We start from the raw sequence: 24,947 nt of genomic DNA, 5'->3' as shown, positions 1-24,947 counted from the left end.
TCTGACAGCAGCTCCAGCTATCTGACTTCATGTGAAAGATGGCTAATGCGGAAGTGAGTGTCCCAGTGGGGGATGTGGTTGTGGTACCCACTGAAGGAAACGAAGGGGAGAACGCTGAAGATACCAAAACCCAAGTGATCTTGCAGTTACAGCCTGTGCAACAAGGGTAAGTGACTAGAGATTTGAATATTTTGAAAAATTTGGGAGGTTCAAAGAGTGAGGAAATTATAACTTTAAGGTGATTTAGCATAATGGAACATTCAACATCAAACTCTCAGAGCTAAGTTTTCATCTCTATAATGTATTGTGTGCTATATTTGTCATTCAGTACTTACTACAACAGTTTGCTGTTTCCTTGTCTCTCTCCGTCTTCTCTACTGTGAGTTCCTTGGGGGTAAGTTACACGGTTCCCTCATCTTACTTATCCACACTGTTTAGCACAAGGCCTTGGTACATGTTTACCAAAAGACAGTGTATTTAGAGTCAGAGGAGACTAGGCAACTGTAAAATTATTCCTACCAGAAGTTCTCTGGACCCTCGTGGATGGGCAAATTACTAAGCTTAGTCTATCAAAAAAATATTTATCAACCACCTACGATTACACAACGTATTTCAAAGGTGTTGAAAGAAATATAGCACATGGTTCCAACCATCATGGAGCTTGTAGTCTAGTTGTGCAAGGCAAAAATACATGTTTATAAATAAAGAGATCACTTACATGGCAAAACCTAAGAAGTGCAGAGTGGCATGGTTAGGATGTGCTTTTGAATTCAGAGGATCACTGTGAATTTGAAAGAAGATATAAGATTTTTTGGTGGTCTTGAAAGTTAAATGGGAACTAGATCTGCAGAGGGAAGCGGGGGGTAGTTATTTAAAATAATTTTTTTTTATTTTTAAAGTTTTTTTTTTTTTTTTATCAAATATAGTTTTTTTGGTTTTTTGGTTTTTTTTGGCTTTGCCGCGTGGCACGTGGGATCTTAGTTCCCTGACTAGGGGTGGAACCCGTGCCCCCTGCATTAGAAGCATGGAGTCTTAACCACTGGACTGCCAGGGAAGTCCCAGGGGGGTAGTTATTTTATTTTGGGGAATGTATAAAAGATTCTTCAAGGATCAGAAGTGTTCTTGGGCAAACATATACAGTTGGCCCTCTGTATCTGTAGGTTCCGCATCCACAGATTCAACCAACCTTGGATAAAAAATATTAAAAAAAGAAAAAAATCCAGAAAGTTTGAAAAAGCAAAATTGAATTTGCCACATGAAAGCAACTATTTACATAACATTTACATTGTATTAGATTTTATAAGTAATCTAGAGATGATTTAAAGTATATGGGAGGGACTTCCCTGGTGACTCAGTGGTTAAGAATCTACCTGCCAATGCAGGGGACACAGCTTCGCTCCCTGGTCTGGGAAGATCCCACATGCTGTGGAGCAACTAAGCCCATACGCCACAACTACTGAGCCTGCACTCTAGAGGCTGCGAGCCACAACTACTGAGCCCGTGCGCCACAACTACTGAAGCCCGCTTGCTCTAGGGCCCGCGTGGCACAGCTACCTAGCCTGTGTGTTGCAAATACTGAAGCCCACGTGCCTAGAGCCTGTGCTCCGCAACAAGAGAAGCAACTGCAATGAGAAGCCTGTGCACCTCAATGAAGAGTAGCCCCTGCTCGCCACAACTAGAGAAAGCCCATGCACAGCAATGAAGACCTAACACAGCCAAAAATAAAATAAAAAATTTTAATAAAAAATTTAAAAAATAAAGTATATGGGAGGATGTGTGTAGGTTATATACAAATATTCAGTACTATGCCATTTTATAAGGGACTTGAACATCTGTGGATTTTGGTATTTGCAGGGGTGTCCTAGAAGCAATCCCCCACTGATACCAAGGGATGGCTGTAATCCAATTCCAGTCTACTAAGTAATGTACCTTGCCTTAAAAATTTCTGGAGAAAAACAGTTAACCTATCTTGATCATTTAAAAAGCTTTTTAGTATAGGAAATTTCAAATATACCCCAAAATAAAGAAAATATAATGAACCCCCGTGTAAGCATCCATCACCCAGCTTCAACAGTTATCAACACATGGCCAGTCCTTTTTTTTTTTTCACATGGCCAGTCTTATTTCATCTCTACATCCACCCACTCCTGAATTTTTTTGAAGCAAATCCCAGACATTAGTATGTATCTGTAAAAGATAAGGACTTTATAGTTTTTAAAATATAAACATAGTTTGCTGACATTTCTGAATATTGTTGAGCATAAAGGAAATATTCTAAGGTCTATAAGGGAAAGTTGATATAAATAATGCCTAACATATAGCCTATAGAGTGGTTTAAATTTTTATTGGCACCAACAGATTATGCATGCTTATTCAAACTCATTTGTTTGGGAATTTTGTTTGATACACATACACATACTTGTAGTTGTTACCTTTTGAAGTAGGGTAGCATCAGGAAGAATTAAAGGGCAGGTTCTTTAGTTCTCCGCAGCTTTATTTTCTTTTTCTTTTTCTTTTTTTTTTTTTTTAGAATTTATTTTCTTATGGAGTCATCATTTCTTCTGTCTTTCCTAAAGTACTCCAGTTGTCATTTGTCCTATCCCCAGTAGAGACAGAAGAAACTTCTCTGCTACTTAGAGACTTAATTCTTTTGAAGGTTTGGTTCCACTTATTTTTCTGTTTGTCTTTTTTATTTTCCAAATGATATTGCCTTTTCTGGAAACCTCTCATTGCTTGCTTAGGTAGAGGATCTTTGTACAACATATATTGACTCCCCACTCCACTGTTTACACTGAATTTTAGTGCATGAGCTAGTGAATAAACATATTGAGGTATTGCATTCTTTTTTTTTGAGGTATTGCATTTTGAGATGCCTGTCAGTTGATTTTTCTAGTTGTATTATTTTATTATTTGAATATTTTATTGCATTTTAGCCTCATTTTATAAAAATGAGCAGGGTACAAAAGCAGTGATTCTAGTGATAAGAAATACTGGTCTCATAATTTTAATACACTTGAGACAAAGATGGAAATCATCAGGTGTCAGTCTTCAGCCTCATCACACTTAACCTGCTTGGCTACAGTTCAAGTATGAAGGAGAGAAACAATCAAAGAGTATATATGAATTGCTGAGAATAAGTTGGTAAAGATTATATTTGAAAGGCAAGAAATAATTAGGGATTTTATATAAGTATTTTTAGATTTCAATATATAATTCCTCTTGTCCATCTTTTTAGCTTTTACATATATGACATTTAATACTGTCTCAAATTTTCATCATATACACATTTTCAGGAATACATTGTGAAGCAAAAGTAGAGTGTCTGGTAACAGTCTTTTAATATGAATACATAGAACCTGACGTGTAAGGTGATACTTTCATAATAATACTAGATTGGTTTTTTTCTTTTTATAAATTTATTTATTTTTGGCTGTGTTGGGTCTTCAATACTGCATGCGGGCTTTCTCTAGTTGCGGCGAGCGGGGTCTACTCTTTGTTTTGGTGCGTGGGCTTCTCATTGCAGTGGCTTCTCTTGTTGTGGAGCATGGGCTCTAGGTGCGTGGGCTTCAGTAGTTGTGGCATGCAGGCTCAGTAGTTGCATGGGCTTAGTTGCTTCGCGGCATGTAGGATCTTCCCGGACCAGGGATGGAACCCGTGTCCCCTGTATTGGCAGGCGGATTCTTAACCACTGTGCCACCAGGGAAGTCCCTAGATTGGTTTTAAAATATGTCCACATTCAACTTTTTAAAAAAAACATAGATACTGAGGTACTCAGGTACTAAGATACTAAGAAGACTTTTAATTCTGGGGGTTTTTCACAAAGAAGGCTTGTTCAGCCTATGCTTTCTCTTTAAAAACAAAAAAAGATGGTTATTAACTTTTTCAAATAAAACCTTTAAAACATACTTAAAAAGTCCTCAGGAGGAATGAAGGTACTAAGATTCCATCACCATTCTTGGCTTTCTAATTCATTTTGGATTCATAACAGAGTTTTTAACAATGAGATCAGGGACTGGTGATTTTAGTATTACATAAATTTACTCAGTGTGCTGAGTGGAATAGTTCAATTTGAGGAGTAGTGACCTTACTTTCCTTATCATGCTCATATCCCTTCCTAGTAGTAAGTTTTTGGTTTTTTTTTTTTCCCCGCGCTACGCGGGCCTCTCACTGTTGTGGCCTCTCCCGCTCCGGACGCGCAGGCTCAGCGGCCATGGCCCACGGGCCTAGCCGCTCGCGGCATGTGGGATCTTCCCGGACCGGGGCACGAACCCGTGTCCCCTGCATCGGCAGGCGGACTCTCAACCACTGCGCCACCAGGGAAGCCCCCTAGTAGTAAGTTTAAGGCCTTAGGAAGCTGTATAAACTCTTTCAGATCTGTAGGGTACCCATTAGTTTATGTAATAATCCCACATTCCATTCAATTAATCAGAATATCTTTCCTTATCATTCAAGATAAAAAGAACTTAACTCTGTGGATTTTCAGTTTTCAGTGAATTAGAATACAATGATGTAGACTTAACTTTAAAACTCTAGTAAACATAATTTTACCTCACTTCGATGATTCATAAGGTATGTCGGTATCTCATAACGCCTTAACATTTTAAACATATTTTATGATTTTTTTACCATAATCATAGTAGGTATAGAGAATTAGGCTAAATCCATCACTATCCTGAGTTGCTTTAGAAAGATTTTCCCTGATAAAATCTTGTTTGACCGTAAAAATATAGACTATTCCCTGACTTCCCACCCCAAGTGCAATTTTCCGGTTGTTGAAATTATGTATAGACAAGAATTTATTCTTTTAAAGAATTTTGCACATACTGGTCAAGTTAGAATGAGCTTATCAAATTTACTTGAAGCAGTGGTTTTTTTTTTTTTTGGCCACGCTGCAGCTTGCCAGATCTTAGTTCCCTGACCAGGGATCGAACCTGGGCCCCTGGCAGTGAGAGCGCCGTGTCCTAACCACTGGACTACCACGGAATTCCAGAAGCAGCAGTTTCTCATGTGTATCACATTCCTCATTCATTTACCGGTCATTTATTATGTGCTGTGCCATGTTCCAGTTAGCACACGACATGCCAGGTATACAAAATGAATAAAATGTAATCTCTGCTCTCAGGGACATTATTTTTTTTTTTTTTTTTTGCACGTGGCTTGCGGGATCTCAGCTTGAACCCGGGCCATGGTAGTGAAAGCCTGGACTCCTAACGACTAGGCCACCAGGGAACTCCCTCTCAGGGACCTTTTTAGACTATGCCCAAGGAGAGAGAGAGACAGGTAAACAAGTATATAGTATGAAGTGTTATAGTTGTTGTGACTAAAGTACAGTTGCATCACAAAGGAGGAAGTGGGTGATTATACTGGAGGATTGAGATGGAAGGAAAAGCATCATACAGGCTACTCATTAAAAAACAAAAGATGGGGAAGGATGTTCTGGGAAGAGGGAGAAGAGCAAAAATAGATGGTGTAAAAGAAGGTGGCAATTTTGGGAACTACAAATAGTTTGGTATGATTGGGGCTTGGATTGTCTGGTGGGATTTGGTGAGAGATGAAACCAGGGGCCAGATCTTGGAGGGACTTAAATATGATATTAAGGATTGGGGTCTTTATTTTAGCAGCATGGAGAGGATTCTTGAAGGGTTTGGAGGAGGGTGTTACATGATCACTGTGGAAGGAATATAGAAGATCAGGTAGATGCAAGGAGACCAGTTCAGACTAGAGATGATGCAGCCTGAATTAAGGCGGTAGTAGTGGAAATAGACAGGGAGGATGGCTGGTGTTAAGGAGATGCATCTGGCAGGGCTTGGTGACTATGTGGGAGTTGAGGAGGAGGAAAAGGGAGAAATTCAGTGTAATTCCCAGGCTTCTGTTTTAGGCTGCTGTGTGCTGGGTGGTGCCATTACAAGGATGGGGAATATAGGAAGAAGAGTAGTTTGGGAGGTGGGAGAGGAAAGAGAACTTGGTTATTTTAGACATAATGAATTCAATAAAGTCCTATGGGATATCCAAATGTATGTATTTATTTATTTAGCAGTTAGTTGTGTCCTGGTGTGGAATTCAGAAGGGAGGTCTTTGCTAGAGGTGTCACCATGCAGGTGGCTAATCACTGATGCAAAGGAGATTATTCAGGCAGTGCTTTAGGGTAGCAAGTGCAATAATTAACGTGTTAGGTTTATTATGGAAATTGAACAAAGGATGTCAGTGTATCATGTTAGGTATTCTGAGCCCATTTCTTAGAAGGTTGAAACGTTTTGGAGAGAGATTTTCCTTAAGTGGTACCTCTAGTTACTGCTAGTTACTTTGGGCATAATGGCTCTCTTACTTTTTTTTTTTTTAACGAGGTTCTGCTCATGTCTGTAGTTTGATTATGGTGACTTAAAAAATGCTAAAGTGTAAAAATGACTAAAGTTCCTAGATTCCGACAAGGGACATCGATTCTGTGGTCAGCAGTTTCTTCCTGGTTTGAACTAACAGTATTACTTTTTAGTCTTATTTGGATAAATCTACAATGTGACTTAATCTTATACTTGAAGCAGCACTTTATGTCATGAGCTTTTAAAGTTAGGAAGGGAAAAGTCTGGTGTAGAAGAGTAGCAAGTGGCGGTGTAAATACAGTAGCAAGAGGAACTTTCCTTTGGGGTGAGGAAAGTTGTTGATTCATTTCCATGGTAGTAGCTGCTAAGCAGTCCCGGGCAGCTTAGAATTTAAATACATTGGGGCACTAGTCAAAGCACTAACATCGAGTTGTAAAGTATATTATTTTATTCCTTTTGAGATAGATTAAAACAAATTTTTTAACCCCATGCTGTGAATATTAATTTTTTCATGATTTATGTAGTTTGTTTATCGATGGACACTTTTACAACAGGATTTATGAAGCCGGATCCGAGAACAACACGGCAGTTGTGGCAGTAGAAACTCACACGATACACAAAATTGAAGAAGGGATTGGTAAGTCTTTTTGTTGTTCTAGTACTTTTTTTTTTTGGCCGTACCTCGAGGTATGCAGAACCCGTGCCCCCTGCAGTGGAAGCGGGGAGTCTTAACCACTGGACCACCAGGGAAACCCTGTTCTAGTACTTTTGACCTTAGCTTCCTTGGTTGAGATTTCTTGCCTCTTGTGCCTTATTTTTCCCCCCTACCCAGTGCTGTAGCCATCAATCTGATGATGGCACATCTAGAGACACCGCTGCCTAAGATGCTAGGGCTGTCCGTTGATGTTTAACGTGAATTTGCTAGGGTTGCTGAAAAGATTTTTCATCAATAGAAATCCCTCAAAGAAATTGGAGCCTCAAGGTTGAACTCTGTCATTAGGGAAGTTGCTGATGAGGTGTTGATTGTAAGGCAGTGAGTAGAAAGAAACTGAAGTAAGACAAACCTGAGTTTAAATCCCACGTTCTCACTGCTTAGCTGTGTGTCCTTGGGAAAGTCCCTTCACCTTTCTGAGTCCTACACAGGGACAATAGGAAACAATCACTGCCTCACAGGATTGTTTTAAGAACTAAAAAAGATTAAGCCTATAAAAGCACACAGCACAACGTCTGGCGCATAGTGGGAGCTTGGTAAGAGAGCTGTTATGCCAAACTTCTTCCAGAAGATTCCTAAACAGTACCAACCAGTGTGAACTATTAGCCCCTCAGAGGAACCAGGAGACTAGAGATTCTGAATTAAGCTTTGGGGAAGAGTGTTTGATAAATAAATGATATTTTTTCCATTTTCAAGATGCAAGCACTATAGAAGCAAATGAGGATATGGAAATTGCTTACCCCATAACTTGTGGGGAGAGCAAAGCCATTCTCCTTTGGAAGAAGTTTGTATGCCCAGGAATAAATGTAAAGTGTGTCAAGGTAATTGTCTTTTCTCCTTGCTGGGGCCTATTTTGGGTCTCCTTGTTTTCAAAGGGTATGGTTTTAGTGCCTCTTCTCTCTCTTCCACCATGTCAATGTTTTTAATTTTGTCGTGTCCCTTTGTGTCACAGTAAAAAAAAAAAAAAAAAAAAAAGGGACTTTAGAGTGAAATTGACCTGGATTCAAGTCCCACCAGAATATAAGTCCTTTGAGAGCTGAGAATTTGTCTATCTTGTTCACCATTGTATCCCCAACACCTAGACTAGGGTTTGGCATATTTATCAGTAAATATTTGTTGAATGAATGGAGTCCCATCTCTATCACTGACTATCTAGGTGACCTTGATCAAGTTATTCAATATTTCAGAGCCTTATAGGTTAAAATACAAATAATTATACACACACAGTAAGGTTGCTAGAAGAGGAAGTGAGATCATATATGTAAAATGCCTTACACTGGTGTGTAATTTGGTAGAGTTTATTAAAAATTATTACTGATAAAAATAAGTAATCTTCATGAGAGCACAATATGGAAATAATTGCTTATTCTGTCTCCACTGGTAGCCACAGCTGACCTATGTAGATAGTAGTCACCATCAGTGGCATCATCCTAGAATCATTAAGAATTACAGAGCTTCGAGGCTTTGTAGTGCTGTTGGTTTCTACCATCCTTATTCTTTCTACCAGATCCTGAATTTTGTCATTAGGGCTGGATAGATTACTTCAGTTTAAATAGCCTTTGCAACATTGGACCTGTCTGCTTGATTCAGGGCATAAATGGATTTTAGATCCTAATCAGTATATTAATCTCTGACCCTCCTTGTGTCTTCTGTAGCTTTGTACCAGGACAGGGCACTGTGTCCAGAGAAGGATCATCTTCTCTAGCACAATAGGGTGGGAGGATGGAGAATACAAGGCTATGACTAAAGATGTCTGTCATTTGGGTATTTTTTGTTCATAACAAGTAGAGTTATGTCTTTCTTTCCCTCTTGGCCTGCCTAAATTAACATTGGATTATTTTGGACTTTACTTTTTACATTAGTTTAATGATCAGTTGATCAGCCCCAAGCATTTTGTTCATCTGGCTGGCAAGTCCACCCTGAAGGACTGGAAGAGAGCTATTCGTCTGGGTGGAATCATGCTCAGGTGAGCTCTGATAGCAAGTTCATACCTTTCAGCTGACTGTGGGGCACTTAATCATGGTGGAATCCAGAGAATCCAGTCTTCTTAATTTGAATTTTTATTCTGTCTGAAGGATTGGCTTAAACAATCCATGTATTATTTGACCTTCATCGACTTGTTCTTAAAATCCCTGTGAGAGAAGAAAAATTGAATTAAATTGACTCTTCCCAGCATCTAGGACAAATTCTTCTGATGTCAGAATGTTGGGCAGGATCTTCTCTGGGCAGAGAAGCTCAGGAGTAGATGACAGTCCAGCTTGAGATCACTCAGCATAGGCAGAGCTAAGCCTGGTGCTAAGAAAGCTTGACAACAACGGAGATGTGGGCTGATGGACAAATCCTGGGATAATCTGGTAGAGTAGAAGGGTGCTGTTTGTAAGTAACAATTATGCACAGCGAATGCAATCCTTGCCGTCACTGTACCATTGAAATAAACTTTATTTGTTTTTAAAAAATATTTATTTATTTACTTAGGCTGTGCCTGGTCTTAGTTGCGGCGTGCAGACTCTTAGTTGCGGCATGCATATGGGATCTAGTTCCCCAACCAGGGATTGAACCCGGGCCCCCTGCATTGGCAGCGTGGAGTCTTACCCACTGCACCACCAGGGAAGTCCCAGAAATAAACTTTAGAATGTATAGTATCCCCACTCCCATCTCTTTATGCAGCAAGTTTATCATTGTAATCCACCCCACTCCTCGGTGAAATTAACATTAGTTGGTGTTTCTTGAGCACTCAGCTATTGATAGAAAATTTTAGAATGTGGTTAAGAATTAAAATTTCCCCACAGAACATGTATCATGAGCCTTAAAAACCTCTTACCTTTTGTCTTTAATTTTTTTAAGGAATCTGTCTTAAGAGAAATCTATAGTGCTTGTAGAGATTCAAGTATAAAAGTGTTCATTGCAACATAATTTATGATGGTGAAAATTACAGTCTGCTTTAATATACAATCAGGGTGTATCTAAAGTAAATTATGGCTCATCTAAATGTATATGAGTTTATACTATGGTGCATTATGAGGTCATTAAAATATTTCTAAAGAGTTTTTACATGGAAAATGCTTATGATGTAATGTAAGGAAGAAAACAAAATGTAATATCAATTAATATAGTTGTTTTAAAAAACACATATGTAAGTAAATTTAGTAGAAAAAATATGCTGAAATGTTGATATGATCTCTGTGTTGGATATTTTTTTAAAGAGCAGTTGTTTTCTTTATAGTTTTCTGTATTTTCCACAGAAAATGTTTTTTTCTTTACGTATGATTTTTATAGTCAGAGGCATAATTTAAAAAAATTCATTCCAGATGATTTGTGTGCATTAATCAGTAGTTGAATGAAATTGGGGGTGAATACCTTTAACTTTCTTTTTTTTTTTTTTTGTTCTTGGCTTGTTTTACTTGCCCAGAAAAACAAGTGTATGCCAACTTTCCCCAAATGTAAAAGACTCAGAGTGTCTAAAAAATCTTTAGTGAAAGCCAAGTAACATTATAACATAGAGTTTACTGTAATTAAAATACCTCATGGCTTTGCTCATGGCCTATAATAGCGTCTTGTGAATCTAGTTATAAGGACATTTTATAGTGGGGGTTTAGTATAATCAACTTTGCTCTGTATTTATAGGAGAGTTATCTCTTTTTTTTTTTTTTAAGGAAAGAAATGTGCTGAAGTTTTATGTCTCCAGAAGTGGCAACAGATCTTGCTGGTCTACAAGTACTAATACATCAGAATCTAATCACAAAATTCTAATCCCCCTGTGGCATTTCTCATTTGTGCTGGGATATGAGTTAGTCTTTTCCCCTTTTGGGCTTTGTTTCAGTAAGATTCTATGGGGAAATTTAGCTATTGTCAGGAGTATATGTCTAAAACTTAGTGATAACGGGAAATACAAGAGAGTACTCATAATGAGTAGAGGAAGGAGGGAAGAGGAGTACTTGTAAATGTGGGCAGGACCAATGAACATTTTATAGCCCCAATTAGAATTTCTGCAACCTAATGACTTTTAATACTATTAGGTTTCATTAACATATAGAAGGGACTCAGCAACTTTGTCTCTATTTGTCCCTTCAAGATGAAGTGCAGGCTGAATTGGTACTTCTTGTCTCTCTTTGCACAGGAAAATGATGGACTCCGGACAGATTGATTTTTACCAACATGACAAGGTTTGCTCCAATACCTGCAGAAGCACCAAATTTGATCTTCTGATCAGCAGTGCAAGAGCTCCAGTGCCAGGACAGCAGACAAGTGTGGTGCAGACACCCACTTCGGCCGATGGTAGGGGGTAGGAAACCACCTGAAAACCCACTGTGTTTTTCAGTAGCACTTTTCCCCTCATTTCTTCTTTGTGTTTCTTTTTTCAATTCTCGAGAGCGTTAATGTAAGGTATGGTAATCTTGGGTGGGAGTCCATGCTTTAGAAAGAACTCTCTTTGTTTTCTCCCAAATGATTCCTATTGGCCAGACCTCCTTCCTTGTTTCTTTATTACAGTGCATGGTAAACGTTAGAAAGGTGATCCAAATAATGCTTATTTAACAGTCTCACTTTGGTGCCACTTGACATATCTTTGAAATCAGATTGTTTTAAAAATCCTTTGCTCTTCTAGTGGCAAGGCAAGCGGGTGGATTAGAACGGAGAACGGGTTTTCAGCTGTTGAACTGAGATGTATCAAAGACAGTGTGTCATTGGCTGGGCTGGACTCTGGAGACTGCTGTAAGGATCAAAGAGCTCTGTCTGTAAGGAATTCAGATAAGCAAGCTGAGGCTTCTTCACAAATGAGATAGGATGGGCACACACTTAACTTCAGTATTGTTGAGCTTGGGACAAGGGCTCTCTAGGAAAGATACAGCCATATGAGGTTATTATTAAGGATTTAGTTCAGCTGGAGACTTAGCACAGCTAAAATTCCTAGATAGAATATGTCTAAACTACTTCCAGGAGACTTATAAATATGCCTGACAGAGACACAAGAACGCTAAAGGATGTAAGGGAAGTATTGTGCTTTAAAAATGACTTATCAAGGTTTCTTTTGGTCAGTCCTAATGTTCTGTGAGTAACCACTGGGTGAGTAGAAGCCAAATTTCTTGGAACCTAAGTTCCTTTCAGGAAAGTGTACAATATCTAGCAGTTTGAATATTTGGTGGTGTGACACTTTCACTTGAAAAGTGAAAAATGCTGTGAAATTATCTACTTCCTTTTCATTTTGCCGAAACGTCTTTACTTGATCATCCATATTGATATTACTTGTTTGCTTGATTATTGATATCCTTCAATGCGGAGAGTCCACACTTGTCTATATTTCTGTCTGGATCAGTTTGATTTTTCTCAATTCTCTTTGTTTAAAACCTTAATATAAAATTGATAGCAGTAGTTTTTTCCTCTGTGAATCTGCTATTCATGGATCTCTTATCTGATTTATTTTGGTCTCATTTCTCTTGCTTTCTTTTACATAGCCTGATAAATAAGTTACAGCAACTTCATGAATTCTAGATGGTTAGTATCAAACATGCTTGTAGTAGGGCTCTTGACTATAATTTTCTTTTAAATTATTTCAAGTCCTCCTCATCCTCACCAAGTCTGGGGCCTGCAGCCTGGCAATCGTGCCCACCTTCTGTCTCTTTCAAAAACATAACTGCTCAGAAAGCAGATTGCTCTTTTGTGATTTTGTAAGTTATCTTTCACTTTCTTTTTTTATTTATTTATTTATTTTTATTTATTTATTTTTTTTTGCGGTATGCAGGCCTCTCACTGTTGTGGCCTCTCCCGTTGCGGAGCACAGGCTCCGGACGCGCAGGCTCAGCGGCCATGGCTCACGGGCCCAGCCGCTCCGCGGCATGTGGGATCTTCCCGGACTGGGGCACGAACCCGCGTCCCCTGCATCAGCAGGCAGACTCTCAACCACTGCGCCACCAGGGAAGCCCCTATCTTTCACTTTCTATTCAGAGTAAGAAGAAAGCATTTTCTTTTGCAAGGCAGGTTTTATTTAGGAAATCCAATATTCATCCTGGATTACCTAGGATTCTAGTTTTTAAATATAGGGACATGCAGGCAAAAGGTTAGAAAGTTAAATAACAGGATCTCTTTGGCTGTCTGAGATAGAGGATAGTTGTGACTTTTTCATAAAATTCACGGGCCTTCCCTCTAATGGACTGCTTTTAGGTAGCATCACACAGATTGCCATCTCAGAAGAGAGCATGGAAGAGGCAGGGCTGGAATGGAACTCGGCTCTCACTGCTGCTGTCAGCATGGCCACAGAGGAGGGCATGAAGAAAGACTCAGAGGAAATTTCAGGTACTTTCTATGGGGCTCAGATTTCTTGTAAGGTTTTGTGACTCTTATCACCATTACGATTATGGACACAGAAGGCCTCTTCATTACTTGTGCTGGTTTTTCTTATGCATATTAATACTAATTACAGCTGCAAACACCTTATTTTAATCCAAGCAATAGCCCTGTAAAGTCAGATTTTATGAAGCAATTGAGACTCAGAAAGGGTCAGCACCCTGCCTAAGACTAGTCACACAACTAATAATTCAGCTGTTTAACTGAATTCATCTGTTTAACTCTGAAGTCCATGCTTTTTATCCTGTCACACTGACTCCAACTTTGGCCCATTTGTTAGAGAAACCAAGCTGCAAGATGTTAGAAGAAAAAATTAGGTAGCAGGTGGTGTAGAGGATGGTGATTAATGATGATTCACTTAGAGGGGACAGGAGAAGCTTCACATCATCCTTCATTCATTAATTTATTTAACAAATATTTATTGCTGCCTGTTTTTAGCTGGTACTGTTGCTAGATCTAGATAGATGAAAAGACATAGCTTCTGCCCCCAGGGAGCTTATAACCCCACCTATTCAACTGTTTTATTGTTTTTTGTTTTTTTTTTTTAAATATTTATTTATTTTGGCTGCGCCGGGTCTTAGTTGCGGCACGTGGGATCTTCGTTGCAGCATGTGGACTTCTTAGTTGCAGCATGTGAACTCTTAGTTGCGGCATGCATGCGGGATCTAGTTCCCCGACCAGGATTAAACCCAAACCCCCCTGCATTGGGAGCGTGGAGTCTTACCCACTGGACCACCAGGGAAGTCCCTTTATTTTGGTTTTTTAAGTATAGGATTAGAGGGAGTATATCTTTAACTTAATTTAATTTCTTTATTACTTAACATTTAAAATATTATGTATTATTTAATTTCAAATTAAATTATTTAAATAAATGCTTTAGTATTTATTAAATATTTAATTTAATATTTTTATTGGTGGAAGATACCTGTTCCCTGTAGCCAGAGGCATGACAAATTGAGGCAATTATCACAAGTCCCTATTTTGCTGCAGAGTTCAAATAATTAGATACCAACTCAGGGAGGCAGCTAGTGTTCCAAAGGCTTTTTTTCTTTTCCCAGAAATAGCCCAATAAGAAATCATTTTGAGGGGGGTTCCTTGGTTGCCTAGTGGTTAGGATTCTGGGCTTTCACTGTTGTGGCCCGTTTTCAATCTCTGGTCAGGGAACTGAGATCCTACAAGCTGCGCAGCACGGAAAAAAAAAATCATTTTGAATCAAAATAATTTTGAATTTAACATTGAAGAGATATGCTTAAGTATATGTAGTGTCCCTTGTTTACCCTCTGTCTTATCCCTCTTTTGCCAGAGGACACTTTGATGTTCTGGAAAGGAATAGCTGATGTAGGACTGATGGAAGAGGTTGTCTGCAATATACAGAAGGAAATAGAGGAGCTACTCAGGGGAGTTCAGCAGCGGCTTATCCAGGCTCCCTTCCAGGTCACAGGTAAACACACTAATCCCAACAATAGCGGTCATTGTAGGCAGATCATGTTAGCCTCATGAAACACTGAGGTATAGGTATTATTATCCTCATTTTACAGAATAGGAAACTAAGGCTCATAAAAAGTTACTATCCAAAGTTCGTAACTAGGGCTTTTTATTTTGAATTGTCAAATTTTTTTTTTTTATTGAGGTATAGTTGATTTACAATATTGTGTTAGTTTCAGGTGTACAGCGAAGTGATTCAGTTATATATGTGTGTGTGTGTGTGTGTGTGTGTGTGTGTGTGTTTTTAAATTTATTTTTATTTAATTTATTTTATTTTTGGCTGTGTTGGGTCTTCGTTGCTGCACGCGGGCATTCTCTAGTTGCGGCGAGTGGGGCTACTCTTTGTTGTGGTGCGCGGACTTCTCATTGTGGTGGCTTCTCTTGTTGCGGAGCATAGGCTCTAGGCGTGTGGGCTTCAGTAGTTGTGGCACGTGGGCTTCAGTAGTTTTGGCTCATGGGCTCTAGAGCGCAGGCTCAGTAGTCGTGGCACACGGGCTTAGTTGCTCCGCAGCATGTGGGATCTTCCCGGACCAGGGCTTGAACCCGTGTCCCCTGCAATTTCAGGCGGATTCTTAACTACTGTGCCACCAGGGAAGCTCCTATGTGTATTTTTTCAAATTATTTTCCATTATAGGTTATTAGAAGATATTGAATATAGTTCCCTGTGCTATACAGTAGATCCTTGTTGCTTATGTATTTTATACATAGTAGTGTGTATCTGTTAATCCCATACTCCTAATTTATCCCTTCCTCACTTCCCCTTTGGTAACCATAAGTTTTTTTTCTATGTGTGTGAGTCTGTTTCTGTTTTGTAAATAAATTCATTTGTATTATTTTTTGCTTCCACATGTAAGTGTAATTTGTCTTTCTCTTACTTAGTATGTTATTCTCTAGGTCCATCCACCTTGCTGCAAATGGCAATATTTCATTCTGTTTTTATAGCTAAGTAATATTCCTTTGGATATGTATACCACATCTTCTCTGTCCATTCATCTGATTGATGGACACTTAGGTTGCTTCCATGTCTTGGTTACTGTAAATTGTAAATTGCTGCTATGAACACTGGAGTGCGTGTATCTTTTCAAGTTAGAGTTTTCATCTTTTCTGGATATATGCCCAGGAGTGGGATTACTGGATCATATATGGTAGCTCTATTTTTAGCATAACTAGGTTTTGAACTCAGGTCTGGCATTGCTTTTTCCACAGGTAATTTTTGCCTTGTAAATGGTGCCAGAAAGCAATCTCTCTCTCTCTCTCTCGATATAGATACAAAGTAGATATATAGAGTCTGAAAATTGGAGAAATCCACCTGGTTTTAGACAGTTCTCATATTCTGTTAGTTTAAAGCCTCCAGAACGATTGTCTGCATTCCAGGCAGAGGGAACAAAGATCTTGAAGTTACAATGAACCTGGTGGGTTCAAAGAATTAGAGAAGCACTGACGTGGCTCCAGTGGACTAAGTAATGGAGAGAGTGGTAGGTGATGAGGTTGCACAGGAGCAGAGGGGACAGTTTAAATAAGCTTTGGTCAGAACTTTGGGTTTTATTTTAAGGTGATGGTAAGCCATCATAGTGATTTTGAGCAGGGGAGTAATGTGATCAGATATATTTATATATTTTTAATATAGTTTTTAAATTTTTATATCTTTTTTTTTTTTTTTGGTACATGGGCCTCTCACTGTTGTGGCCTCTCCCGTTGTGGAGCACAGGCTCCGGACGTGCGGACTCAGCGGCCATGGCTCATGGGCCCAGCCGCTCCGCGGCATGTGGGCTCTTCGGGACTGGGGCACGAACCCGTGCCCCCTGCATCAGCAGGCGGACTCTCAACCACTGCGCCACCAGGGAAGCCCTAATTTTTATATCTTTAATGGAAGCAAACTCATTAATATTTTCAAGATTATTTCTTCACTTGTTTGTAATTGAGTTATCACGTTTGACAATTTCTAATGACCCCATGACAGTCTTAACTAATTTAAAAAATTTTTATTTTATTTATTTATTTATTTTTGGCTGTGTTGGGTCTTCGTTGCTGCAGGTGGGGTTTCTCTAGTTTGCGGCGAGCAGGGGCTACTCTTCGTTGCAGTGTGTGGGCTTCTCATTGTGGTGGCTTCTCTTGTTGCGGAGCAAAGGCTCTAGGCGCACGGGCTTAGTTGCTCCGCAGCATGTGGGATCTTCCCAGACCAGGAATCGAACCTGTCCCCTGCATTGGCAGACGGATTCTTAACCACTGCACCACCGGGGAAGTCCCTCAGATTTATTTATATTTTTAAAAGATCACTGTGGTTGCTGTGGGGAGAATAGATTATATGGGGCAAGAGTAGAAACAAGAAGACCAGTTGGGAAACTCTTGAAGGAATTAGTCCAGGCAAGAGATGATGGCAGCGTGGATTAGAGTGGGTAGTGGTAGACCTGGGCAGAAGGGATCATATTGGGCTTATATTTTGAATGTGGAACTGACAAGTCTTGCTGACGGATTGGATGTAGGGTGAAAAAGAAAGAAATCCAGGATGACTCATATATTTTTGGTCTGAGCTGTGAGCGGTGGTAAAATTTCCTGAGATGAAGACCACTGGGAGAAGAAATCAGAATTGGTTTTTGACTTGTTTAGTTGAGATGCTTATGAGGGCTTCAAATGGAGAAGTCATTTGGCTCAACAGAAGTATTAATCTGTAATGCAGGAAAGAGGTCTGGGCTGGAGATCTACATGTGGAAATTCTTAGCATGTCCATGATATTCAAAACCATGGAACTGGATGAGACAACTGTAGAAGAGAGTTGTAGGTGGAAAAGTGGTCTGAGTTAAGGAAGTAATGACCAGTTACTGACAGCTCTTTCAAGAAGTTTTGTTTAAAGGGGAACAGAGGGACTTCCCCTGGAGGTCCAGTGGTTAGGGCTCCGTGCTTCCACTGCAGGGGGCACGGGTTCAATCCCTGGTCAGAGAACTAAGATCTTACATGCCGCGTGGTGCAGCCCCCCCCCCAAAAAATAATAATAATAAAGGGGAACAGAGATAATACTATTAATAATATTGCATGTCATTTCCCATGTTTGGCACTTAAAATATGATGTTTCTAATCTTCATATCTATCTTGCAGAGTAAGTATTATTAGTCGCATTTGTTTCAGATGAGAAAACTAAGGACGGAAATGACTTACCCAAGGTCACACAGATAGGCAACATCAAAACCAAGGTTCAAACTTAGCTCTGTCTAGTAGAATGACCATATTTTCTAAGACAAGTCAGAACCTATAACCAGATGCAAGATTTTTTTCCTTATTTTTGTATTTATTTATATGGAAACATGTATAAAGATATAACAATTAAATAATAATTAGTTACACATGTGATAAATCTTTGTTAAAATATTTTGAAAATGCTATTAGTATTCTAATTTCTGGATTGTTTTTTTTTTTTTTCCCCTATTTTTTTTTTTTTTTTTTTTGCTGTACATGGGCCTTTCACTGTTGTGGCCTCTCCCGTTGTGGAGCACAGGCTCTGGATGCACAGGCTCAGCGGCCATGGCTTACGGGCCCAGCCGCTCCGCAGCATGTGGGATCTTCCTGGACCGGGGCACGAACCCGTGTCCCCTGCATCGGCAGGCGGACTCACAACCACTGCGCCACCAGGGAAGCCCGGGATTGTTTTATATTTATAAGCAGCACAATAGGGAGTTGGTGGAACATTTCTGTTTTAACTGGACAGACATGTCTTTTGTTTTAAATAGATGCTGCTGTTCTCAACAATGTAGCACATACATTTGGCCTAATGGACACAGTCAAGAAGGTTTTAGACAACAGAAGGAACCAAGTAGAGCAGGGAGAAGAGCAGTTTCTCTATACTCTGACAGGTATGTGTAACTTCTCTCTTTTCTTAGGTGATATTATACTAATATCCTTGAGTCTTGCCATTCCTTTGTTGACTTCTGTTGGGACTGGATTGGCTTGCTTCTTCTTTCTTTCCTTCCTTCCTCCCTTCCTCTGTCCTTTCTTCCTTCTCTCTCTGTCTCTCTTTCTGTCTCTCTCTCTCTCTTTCTTTCTTTCAACTCACATAGTATCAGATTTGGCTTTTTCTTTGTACATAGTCCTAGGTGAGGTGGAGTGGTGGGAAGCAGAGGAAGCACAAAGGAAAAGAAAAGAAAGCCAGCAACATGATCCTCCTTCTATATCTTTGGAGGATTAAGATGTCTGCTAGATCGCTCCATTAGTCCAGTAATATAAGTGGCAGAAGAAAAAAATTGGCCTTTGTCTTTTTTACATTATTAATACTGAGTCTTTTGATATACATTTAGCACTTTCATTATTTCTGGTAATCAGAAATTATGAGCACATGGATAATTTAACTCTTTTTAATAAGTACTTTGTGCTGGTCTCCAAGCTAGGTTTTAGAAATAAAATGTTGAATAAGGTAGCCTCAGTCTCTTGAGGGCTTTCAAGGAACTGAAGGGAAAGCAGACTTAGAAATAAGTGCAAAAAGTAGTCAGTTTTGTAACAGAGGCATATAGCAGGTATAGTGGTGGAACAAAGGGAGTTATCATTTTTACCCAGAAAAGAATCAAGAGAAGCTTTTGGAGGAGGTAAGGCAGTGAAAGATGCAAAACAAGTTGGAGGTATGGATTATCAGTCTTAAATGACATAGAATATATTATAATAGTCGGTCATGAAGACGAGAGGCAAGAAAGATCATTTGGTAAGAGAAGAACAATTTAGGTTGTTTTAAACTTATTTTTATGCCCAGTTTATATTTTAAATTCGGTTTACCAGGTATTCTCAGAGATGCCCTTTTTCATTTGATCTTTCTAGGAATATTATAGGCTGTTTCCTTATTTTACAGATAACCCAGTAGAGGCACAGAGAGGATAAATGATTTGCCTGGGACCATATCACTCCTTGACAGTGAAGCCCAGAGTAGAACTCTGTCTTCTTATTCATAGTCCAATGCTGTCTTCCACCTTGAAACTTTACACCATCTGAAAAATGGTTTTTGTTAGAAATGTAGGCTTCTGGTCCCTTGTCCATATCATTTTAGTTATAACCACAGTGTACATAAAGTTGTGTTTTCTGCTTTTTTCACTGTGACATACTAATATTTTCCAAGTTGCTACACAGTATTTTACCTAGACATTCTTTTAAGGATGAATTTAAATTTTCTTCAGTAGCTTATTTTGTTGCAGTGAACTTGTATGAATATAACTTTTCTTCTTATGTTCTCTTAAACTACTTCACAATATCAATACCATTTAAGCTTGAGGTTACATGGTATTGATAATTTGTTTATGGAGTCTTGTGACCTATTGTCAAATTTTCAAGAAGATTATACCAATTTACATCACAAGTTTGAGCTCACCAACAATGGGCATTGTTTTTTACAATACACCCTGATTTAACTTTTTAAAAATTATAGATTTGGTATCTTGTTTAGGTTCACATTTCTTTGATTACTACTAAAGTTGGAAAAAATGCATTATCTTATAACCGTAAAAGGCAATGTTTTAAAGTTTTTGAATGTGTTCTTTATCACTCCCTACTCCTTTTATTCCAAACAAGGAGTTGACTTGCTCTGGGTGTTCCACAGTGAGGAAGGTGCTCTACAGGTGTGACTGGTTATTTATTGGATGCTTATCAGGTGCTAAGCAATAGAGAAGTTCTGGTGTAGAACCAGACTCACCAGTGGTCATCAAGGTTGGATTGGACCCTTGGGAGAGGGATAGTGATAGATGTATTGGGGTGGAAAAGCCACCAAGTTGACTCTCTGTAACATGCTCTGTAACCGTAAGGAAGTCGCTTTATCTCTCTGGATCTATGTCAAAATGAATGTGTTAGAACTCTTAAGACCTCCTTCAGTTCTGTAATTCTTAGGGACTTCCTCTATAACTTTCTGTAGACTTCTCTGGGGGCTAATGGTAGACTAAAGCCATCTGGGTCACCAGCAAGTGATCCTGCCTTGAAGGACAGTTTGGGAATCACTGCTTTTCAGAGTGGCCATTGTAGCTCCTTTGTGGGTCCATGGCAGTTGCAAAGGGATTATGCAGATATTATTTTCATCTGTAGAGCCAGGCAGGGCATATATAAGCTGGTAGACCAACTGGAGACTTCTTTGGTTTGCATTTTGGTGACAGGTAACAAAATGCCACAGGAGCTTCTAGAGTTGAGCTATAGTAGGATCACAGCACGAAAAGATTCTGAATTATTGACCTGTCTATAATCACACAATGACATGTAGTAACTGGAGGGATTTTAAAGACCATCCAGTCTAGTTTCTTCTTGAAAACAATGAAATGACTTGCCTGAGGCTACATAGTAGCAAAACCAGGGCAAGACCCCAGGTCTCCTCACTCCCAGTTTACTGTTCCCAAGATTATACTTCTCTCCACACAAAGTCTGTCTTTTTTCCATAGACTTGGAACGCCAGTTGGAAGAGCAGAAGAAGCAAGCTCAGGATCACAGGCTGAAATCCCAGACGGTTCAAAATGTGGTATTGATGCCTGTGAGCACTCCTAAGCCTCCCAAAAGGCCCCGGCTCCAGCGGCCAGCCTCTACCACCGTCCTGAGCCCTTCTCCTCCTGTCCAGCAGCCTCAGTTCACAGTCATCTCACCCATCACCATCACCCCCGTGGGTCAGTCATTTTCCATGGGCAATATTCCAGTGGCCACCCTCAGCCAGGGCTCCAGTCCTGTGACTGTCCACGCACTTCCTTCTGGCCCTCAGCTCTTCCGTTATGCCACAGTGGTCTCATCTGCCAAGAGCAGCTCACCAGACACAGTGACCATCCACCCTTCATCTAGCCTGGCGCTGCTAAGCTCCACCGCCATGCAGGATGGGAGTACCCTTGGCAACATGACCACCATGGTGAGCCCTGTGGAGTTGGTGGCCATGGAGTCTGGCCTGACCTCAGCCATCCAGGCTGTTGAAAGCACCTCAGAGGATGGGCAGACCATCATTGAGATTGACCCAGCCCCAGACCCAGAGGCTGAGGATACTGAGGGCAAAGCAGTCATTTTGGAGACAGAACTGAGGACTGAGGAGAAAGTCGTGGCTGAGATGGAAGAACACCAGCATCAAGTTCACAATGTGGAGATTGTGGTCTTAGAGGATTAACTGGGGGTCTCGGGGCCAGGAGATATGTTTTGGTTTGGAATTTTAATTATTTGTTTATTTTTATCATTGTCCCACTCATTTCCACATAGGATCCTTTTTTTAAAAACAAAACCTTGTTGTTGTAACTGAACAGGTTGGGTCCCTTCCACCCCCTCATTGAAAAATGGACAAAACAAGCTGCCCTTCCGAAAGTTGAGAGTAGGTCACTCAATGTCCTAATCCTCTTACACCAAGAAAGTGATTTCTTTTGGGGGAGGCATCAAGATAACCAGAAACCCTATCCAGAAAGCCCTTTCCAGGCTAGTCTGTCTGTGTATGCATGTGGTTTTATTCTCATAAAGGTGCATTGACCAAACCAGGGAACACAAATCTGACCCTGGATGGCAACCCACTCACACGTGGATGCAGAAGGATACTTTACTCTGTATCCTGGAAGGGGCCCTCAGAGGCCAATGCAAAAGTCTGAAACAAAAGTAAGTTGCACTCTGCTTGGAGGGGAAGGTAGCATACCAGCAGCGGCTTAAAAAGGGAAGTGCTTTGGCCAGGATGGGGCAAGGAAATTGTCTTACTTCCAGAAGTGCAACTGATGCCTCTTAATATCTCTGAGGGTTACTAGCATGGCTGCCATTTTGAGGCAAGGCCAGTGTTAAGAAGAAGGGTACATTTCCACCGAGCAAGTGGCGTCAGAGGCCTGTGGCTTGGCAGAAATAGAAATCCAGAGACGTCACAGCTGTGCTTTGGGGTTCAGGTTCACCTTGCCCCCCACTTTGTCAAAACACTTACCCTCCTAGTCCATTCATTTGCAAACTGTGTGATGTGGTGTAAATTGCTCTGGTTCTTGGACTGTGGCTGTTCTCGGGGTGGGGCTCCAAGGCCATCATTTTTATTGCATGACTCCAGGAGCAGGAGAGTTCCTCATCCAGACCAGCTGCCCTTTTTTTGTGGGGCCCTTTTTTGGCTTTGGAACCAAAAGCAGCCATTCATTTGGTGCTTCCTCTGTTCTACCCTCTGTTCCTCAGTGGTTAATGGCATCTGTCTCCTGGATCCCACGCTCTTCAGATTTTTGGCTGATTCAGAGAACAGTGACAGGTGCCTGCCTGCCTTCATCCCCTTTTAGATTCATATATACCATTTATACCACAGATGTTTCTGTGAGATATTGAGCTCATAAAAAAACCTTAGGTTTGGCAACACCCCACCCTATCCCGAGGCACCGACTAGATGTCTCCTCCTGAGCGAGCTGGACTCCCTGGGAAAGAAGCATTGTCTGCAACATTATATTATAGGAAATGTACCAGGAATGTAATAACAATATCTTTTGGGGGGTTATTTTGTTTTCTTCTTTTTTTTTAATGTTTTTGTATATTTAGAGATGGGCCCATTTTCCATGCTGTGATATCTTCTCTTTGACCATCTTCAGTGTCTGGGGCAAGAGTGGAGTCTGTTTTTTGTTTCTTTGATTGCATTGTTTACTGCACTAGGAAAAATATAGGGAAACTGCAGACAATTTAAAAGAAAAATAGGTCAAAAAAGAAAGCATACACTTTAGGAGTGGGAGAGTTTTTTTTTTTTAATTAAATACAAAACTTTAACCTGTAGTTTCCTTTTTTTTTTGAAGGCACCCACCTGAAGCTATGTTTCTTCCAACAGATGTTGGAAACCCTGTTGTTAAGCAAGTGAAAACTGCATCCTGCCATCCCTCAGATAGCTGTGTACAGCTGGAGAAGCCCTCTAACTTGAAAGGGTCAATCTTAAAAGCCTTATGGGTGAGATTTCTGAACACCATACAGTTGTGGTTTTCAGCTTTAAAATTGGGGTTTTATTTTTCTTTTCAAAATATCTAATAGACATAGCAATCAGTTTAGAACAAACCTTTGGCCCTTTATATATCTTTAGTGAAGGAAATGGCTTTTATTTCTTGCTTCTTTAGGTTGTCTGTTGGTACATAAACAAAAACAAAATTTCTGCCTAAGCCTAAAATTACTACTTGAACCTAGAAAGGCACATGTCATCTCTATTGCGGTTTTTAGGGACACTTTTATCTTTCCCAGAGACAAGAGGCTCAAATCAGGACAGAGGAGGAGCCCTGGAGAACACCTACCCACTAGCTCAGGTTCCTTTCTTTCCTCCGTCAGAGCTGTTGGTAGTGTTTTAAAGTAGTGTGAGCGTCATGCTTCCAAAGTCAAGAGATCACCTCCTAAAGACAGAGCCTGAATATTCCAGCTGGTGGAAATACATGAGCTTTGTTGTTTTCCTGGTCTTCCAGTAGCCTGTCATTATTGCTAGATGCTATGCACCCATTCTTGAGTGTGGGTTTCCTCACAACCCTGGTCTACATCTCAGACAGGGTGAGGCACATGCAAGACACTGGTATATACACACGCAGTTACAATGAGTCATTCCTCAGGCTGAGTTGGCAGTAGCCATCTAATCTTTCTGTTCATGCATTAAATAAACATTTTTAAGTACCATCTATGTGCCAGGCTTTGTGCTAGGCACTGGCAGTACAGAGATGAAGGCTCAGTCCATGCACTCAAGGGATTCATTCTCCAGAGGTTGTCTGGAGTTAAGAACTATATTTCAATATAATAATTGGTTTCCTTTGTAATGCTATGTATTTTATTTCATGTGTCGATAAACATTGTTCCGAGAGTTGGTCCGTAGGTTTCAGAAGGCTACCAAAGTTACAAAATGGTTAAGCCTTTCTCTAGTGAGATACTGAAATCATCATATTGGGGTAAGTGCAGTGGTAGAGCTATTGGCTGGGAGAAGAGAGAACAAGGGGTCAAGCATCTAACCCAGCTTGGAGGCAGGGGTCAGCAAATATTGGAGTACTTCCTGGAGAAGATGTATACCTAACCTGATTTAGGGGAGAGCATTTTTGGCTACTTGTTTTGCATTCCATTTTCAAGTAGTTGCACTTATTTATACAAGAGGGGAAAAAAATCCTAAGTCTCTTGTTGCTTCTGTCTCCAGAGCTAGGCAGAGTCAGCAGCTCAGG

The 24,947-nt window shown here is 40.1% G+C and overlaps 1 protein-coding gene across 2 annotated transcripts; it reads left to right on the top strand.

The window, feature by feature from the left end:
• GMEB1 (glucocorticoid modulatory element binding protein 1) lies at positions 1-23,815 on the top strand. Of its 2 annotated transcripts, none has more exons than XM_082864089.1 (9): positions 1-166; positions 6,872-6,954; positions 7,726-7,850; positions 8,892-8,995; positions 11,147-11,304; positions 13,186-13,317; positions 14,672-14,809; positions 18,576-18,698; positions 21,246-23,815. In XM_082864089.1, exons 1-9 carry the CDS (start codon positions 39-41, stop codon positions 21,944-21,946), a joined length of 1,692 nt encoding a protein of 563 aa, XP_082720215.1. In that variant the 5' UTR covers positions 1-38; the 3' UTR covers positions 21,947-23,815. The 2 variants fall into 2 exon arrangements, with proteins under 2 accessions (XP_082720215.1, XP_082720214.1); XM_082864088.1 differs by having other exon boundaries at positions 6,842-6,954.
• Positions 23,816-24,947: the final 1,132 nt, after the last annotated feature.

This window comes from Leucopleurus acutus, assembly GCF_964270905.1.
Source record: "Leucopleurus acutus genome assembly, chromosome: 2".
Lineage (NCBI taxonomy): Eukaryota > Metazoa > Chordata > Mammalia > Artiodactyla > Delphinidae > Leucopleurus > Leucopleurus acutus.
This window is presented reverse-complemented; position numbering and strand designations above follow the sequence as displayed.

Bases quoted from the DNA above. Each gene is read 5' to 3' on its own strand.
- GMEB1 (XM_082864088.1), top strand. From the start codon at position 39: ATGGCTAATGCGGAAGTGAGTGTCCCAGTGGGGGATGTGGTTGTGGTA. The intron at 13,318-14,671 runs GTACTTTCTATG...CTCTTTTGCCAG, and splicing joins AGACTCAGAGGAAATTTCAG to AGGACACTTTGATGTTCTGG. The intron at 14,810-18,575 runs GTAAACACACTA...TGTTTTAAATAG, and splicing joins GGCTCCCTTCCAGGTCACAG to ATGCTGCTGTTCTCAACAAT.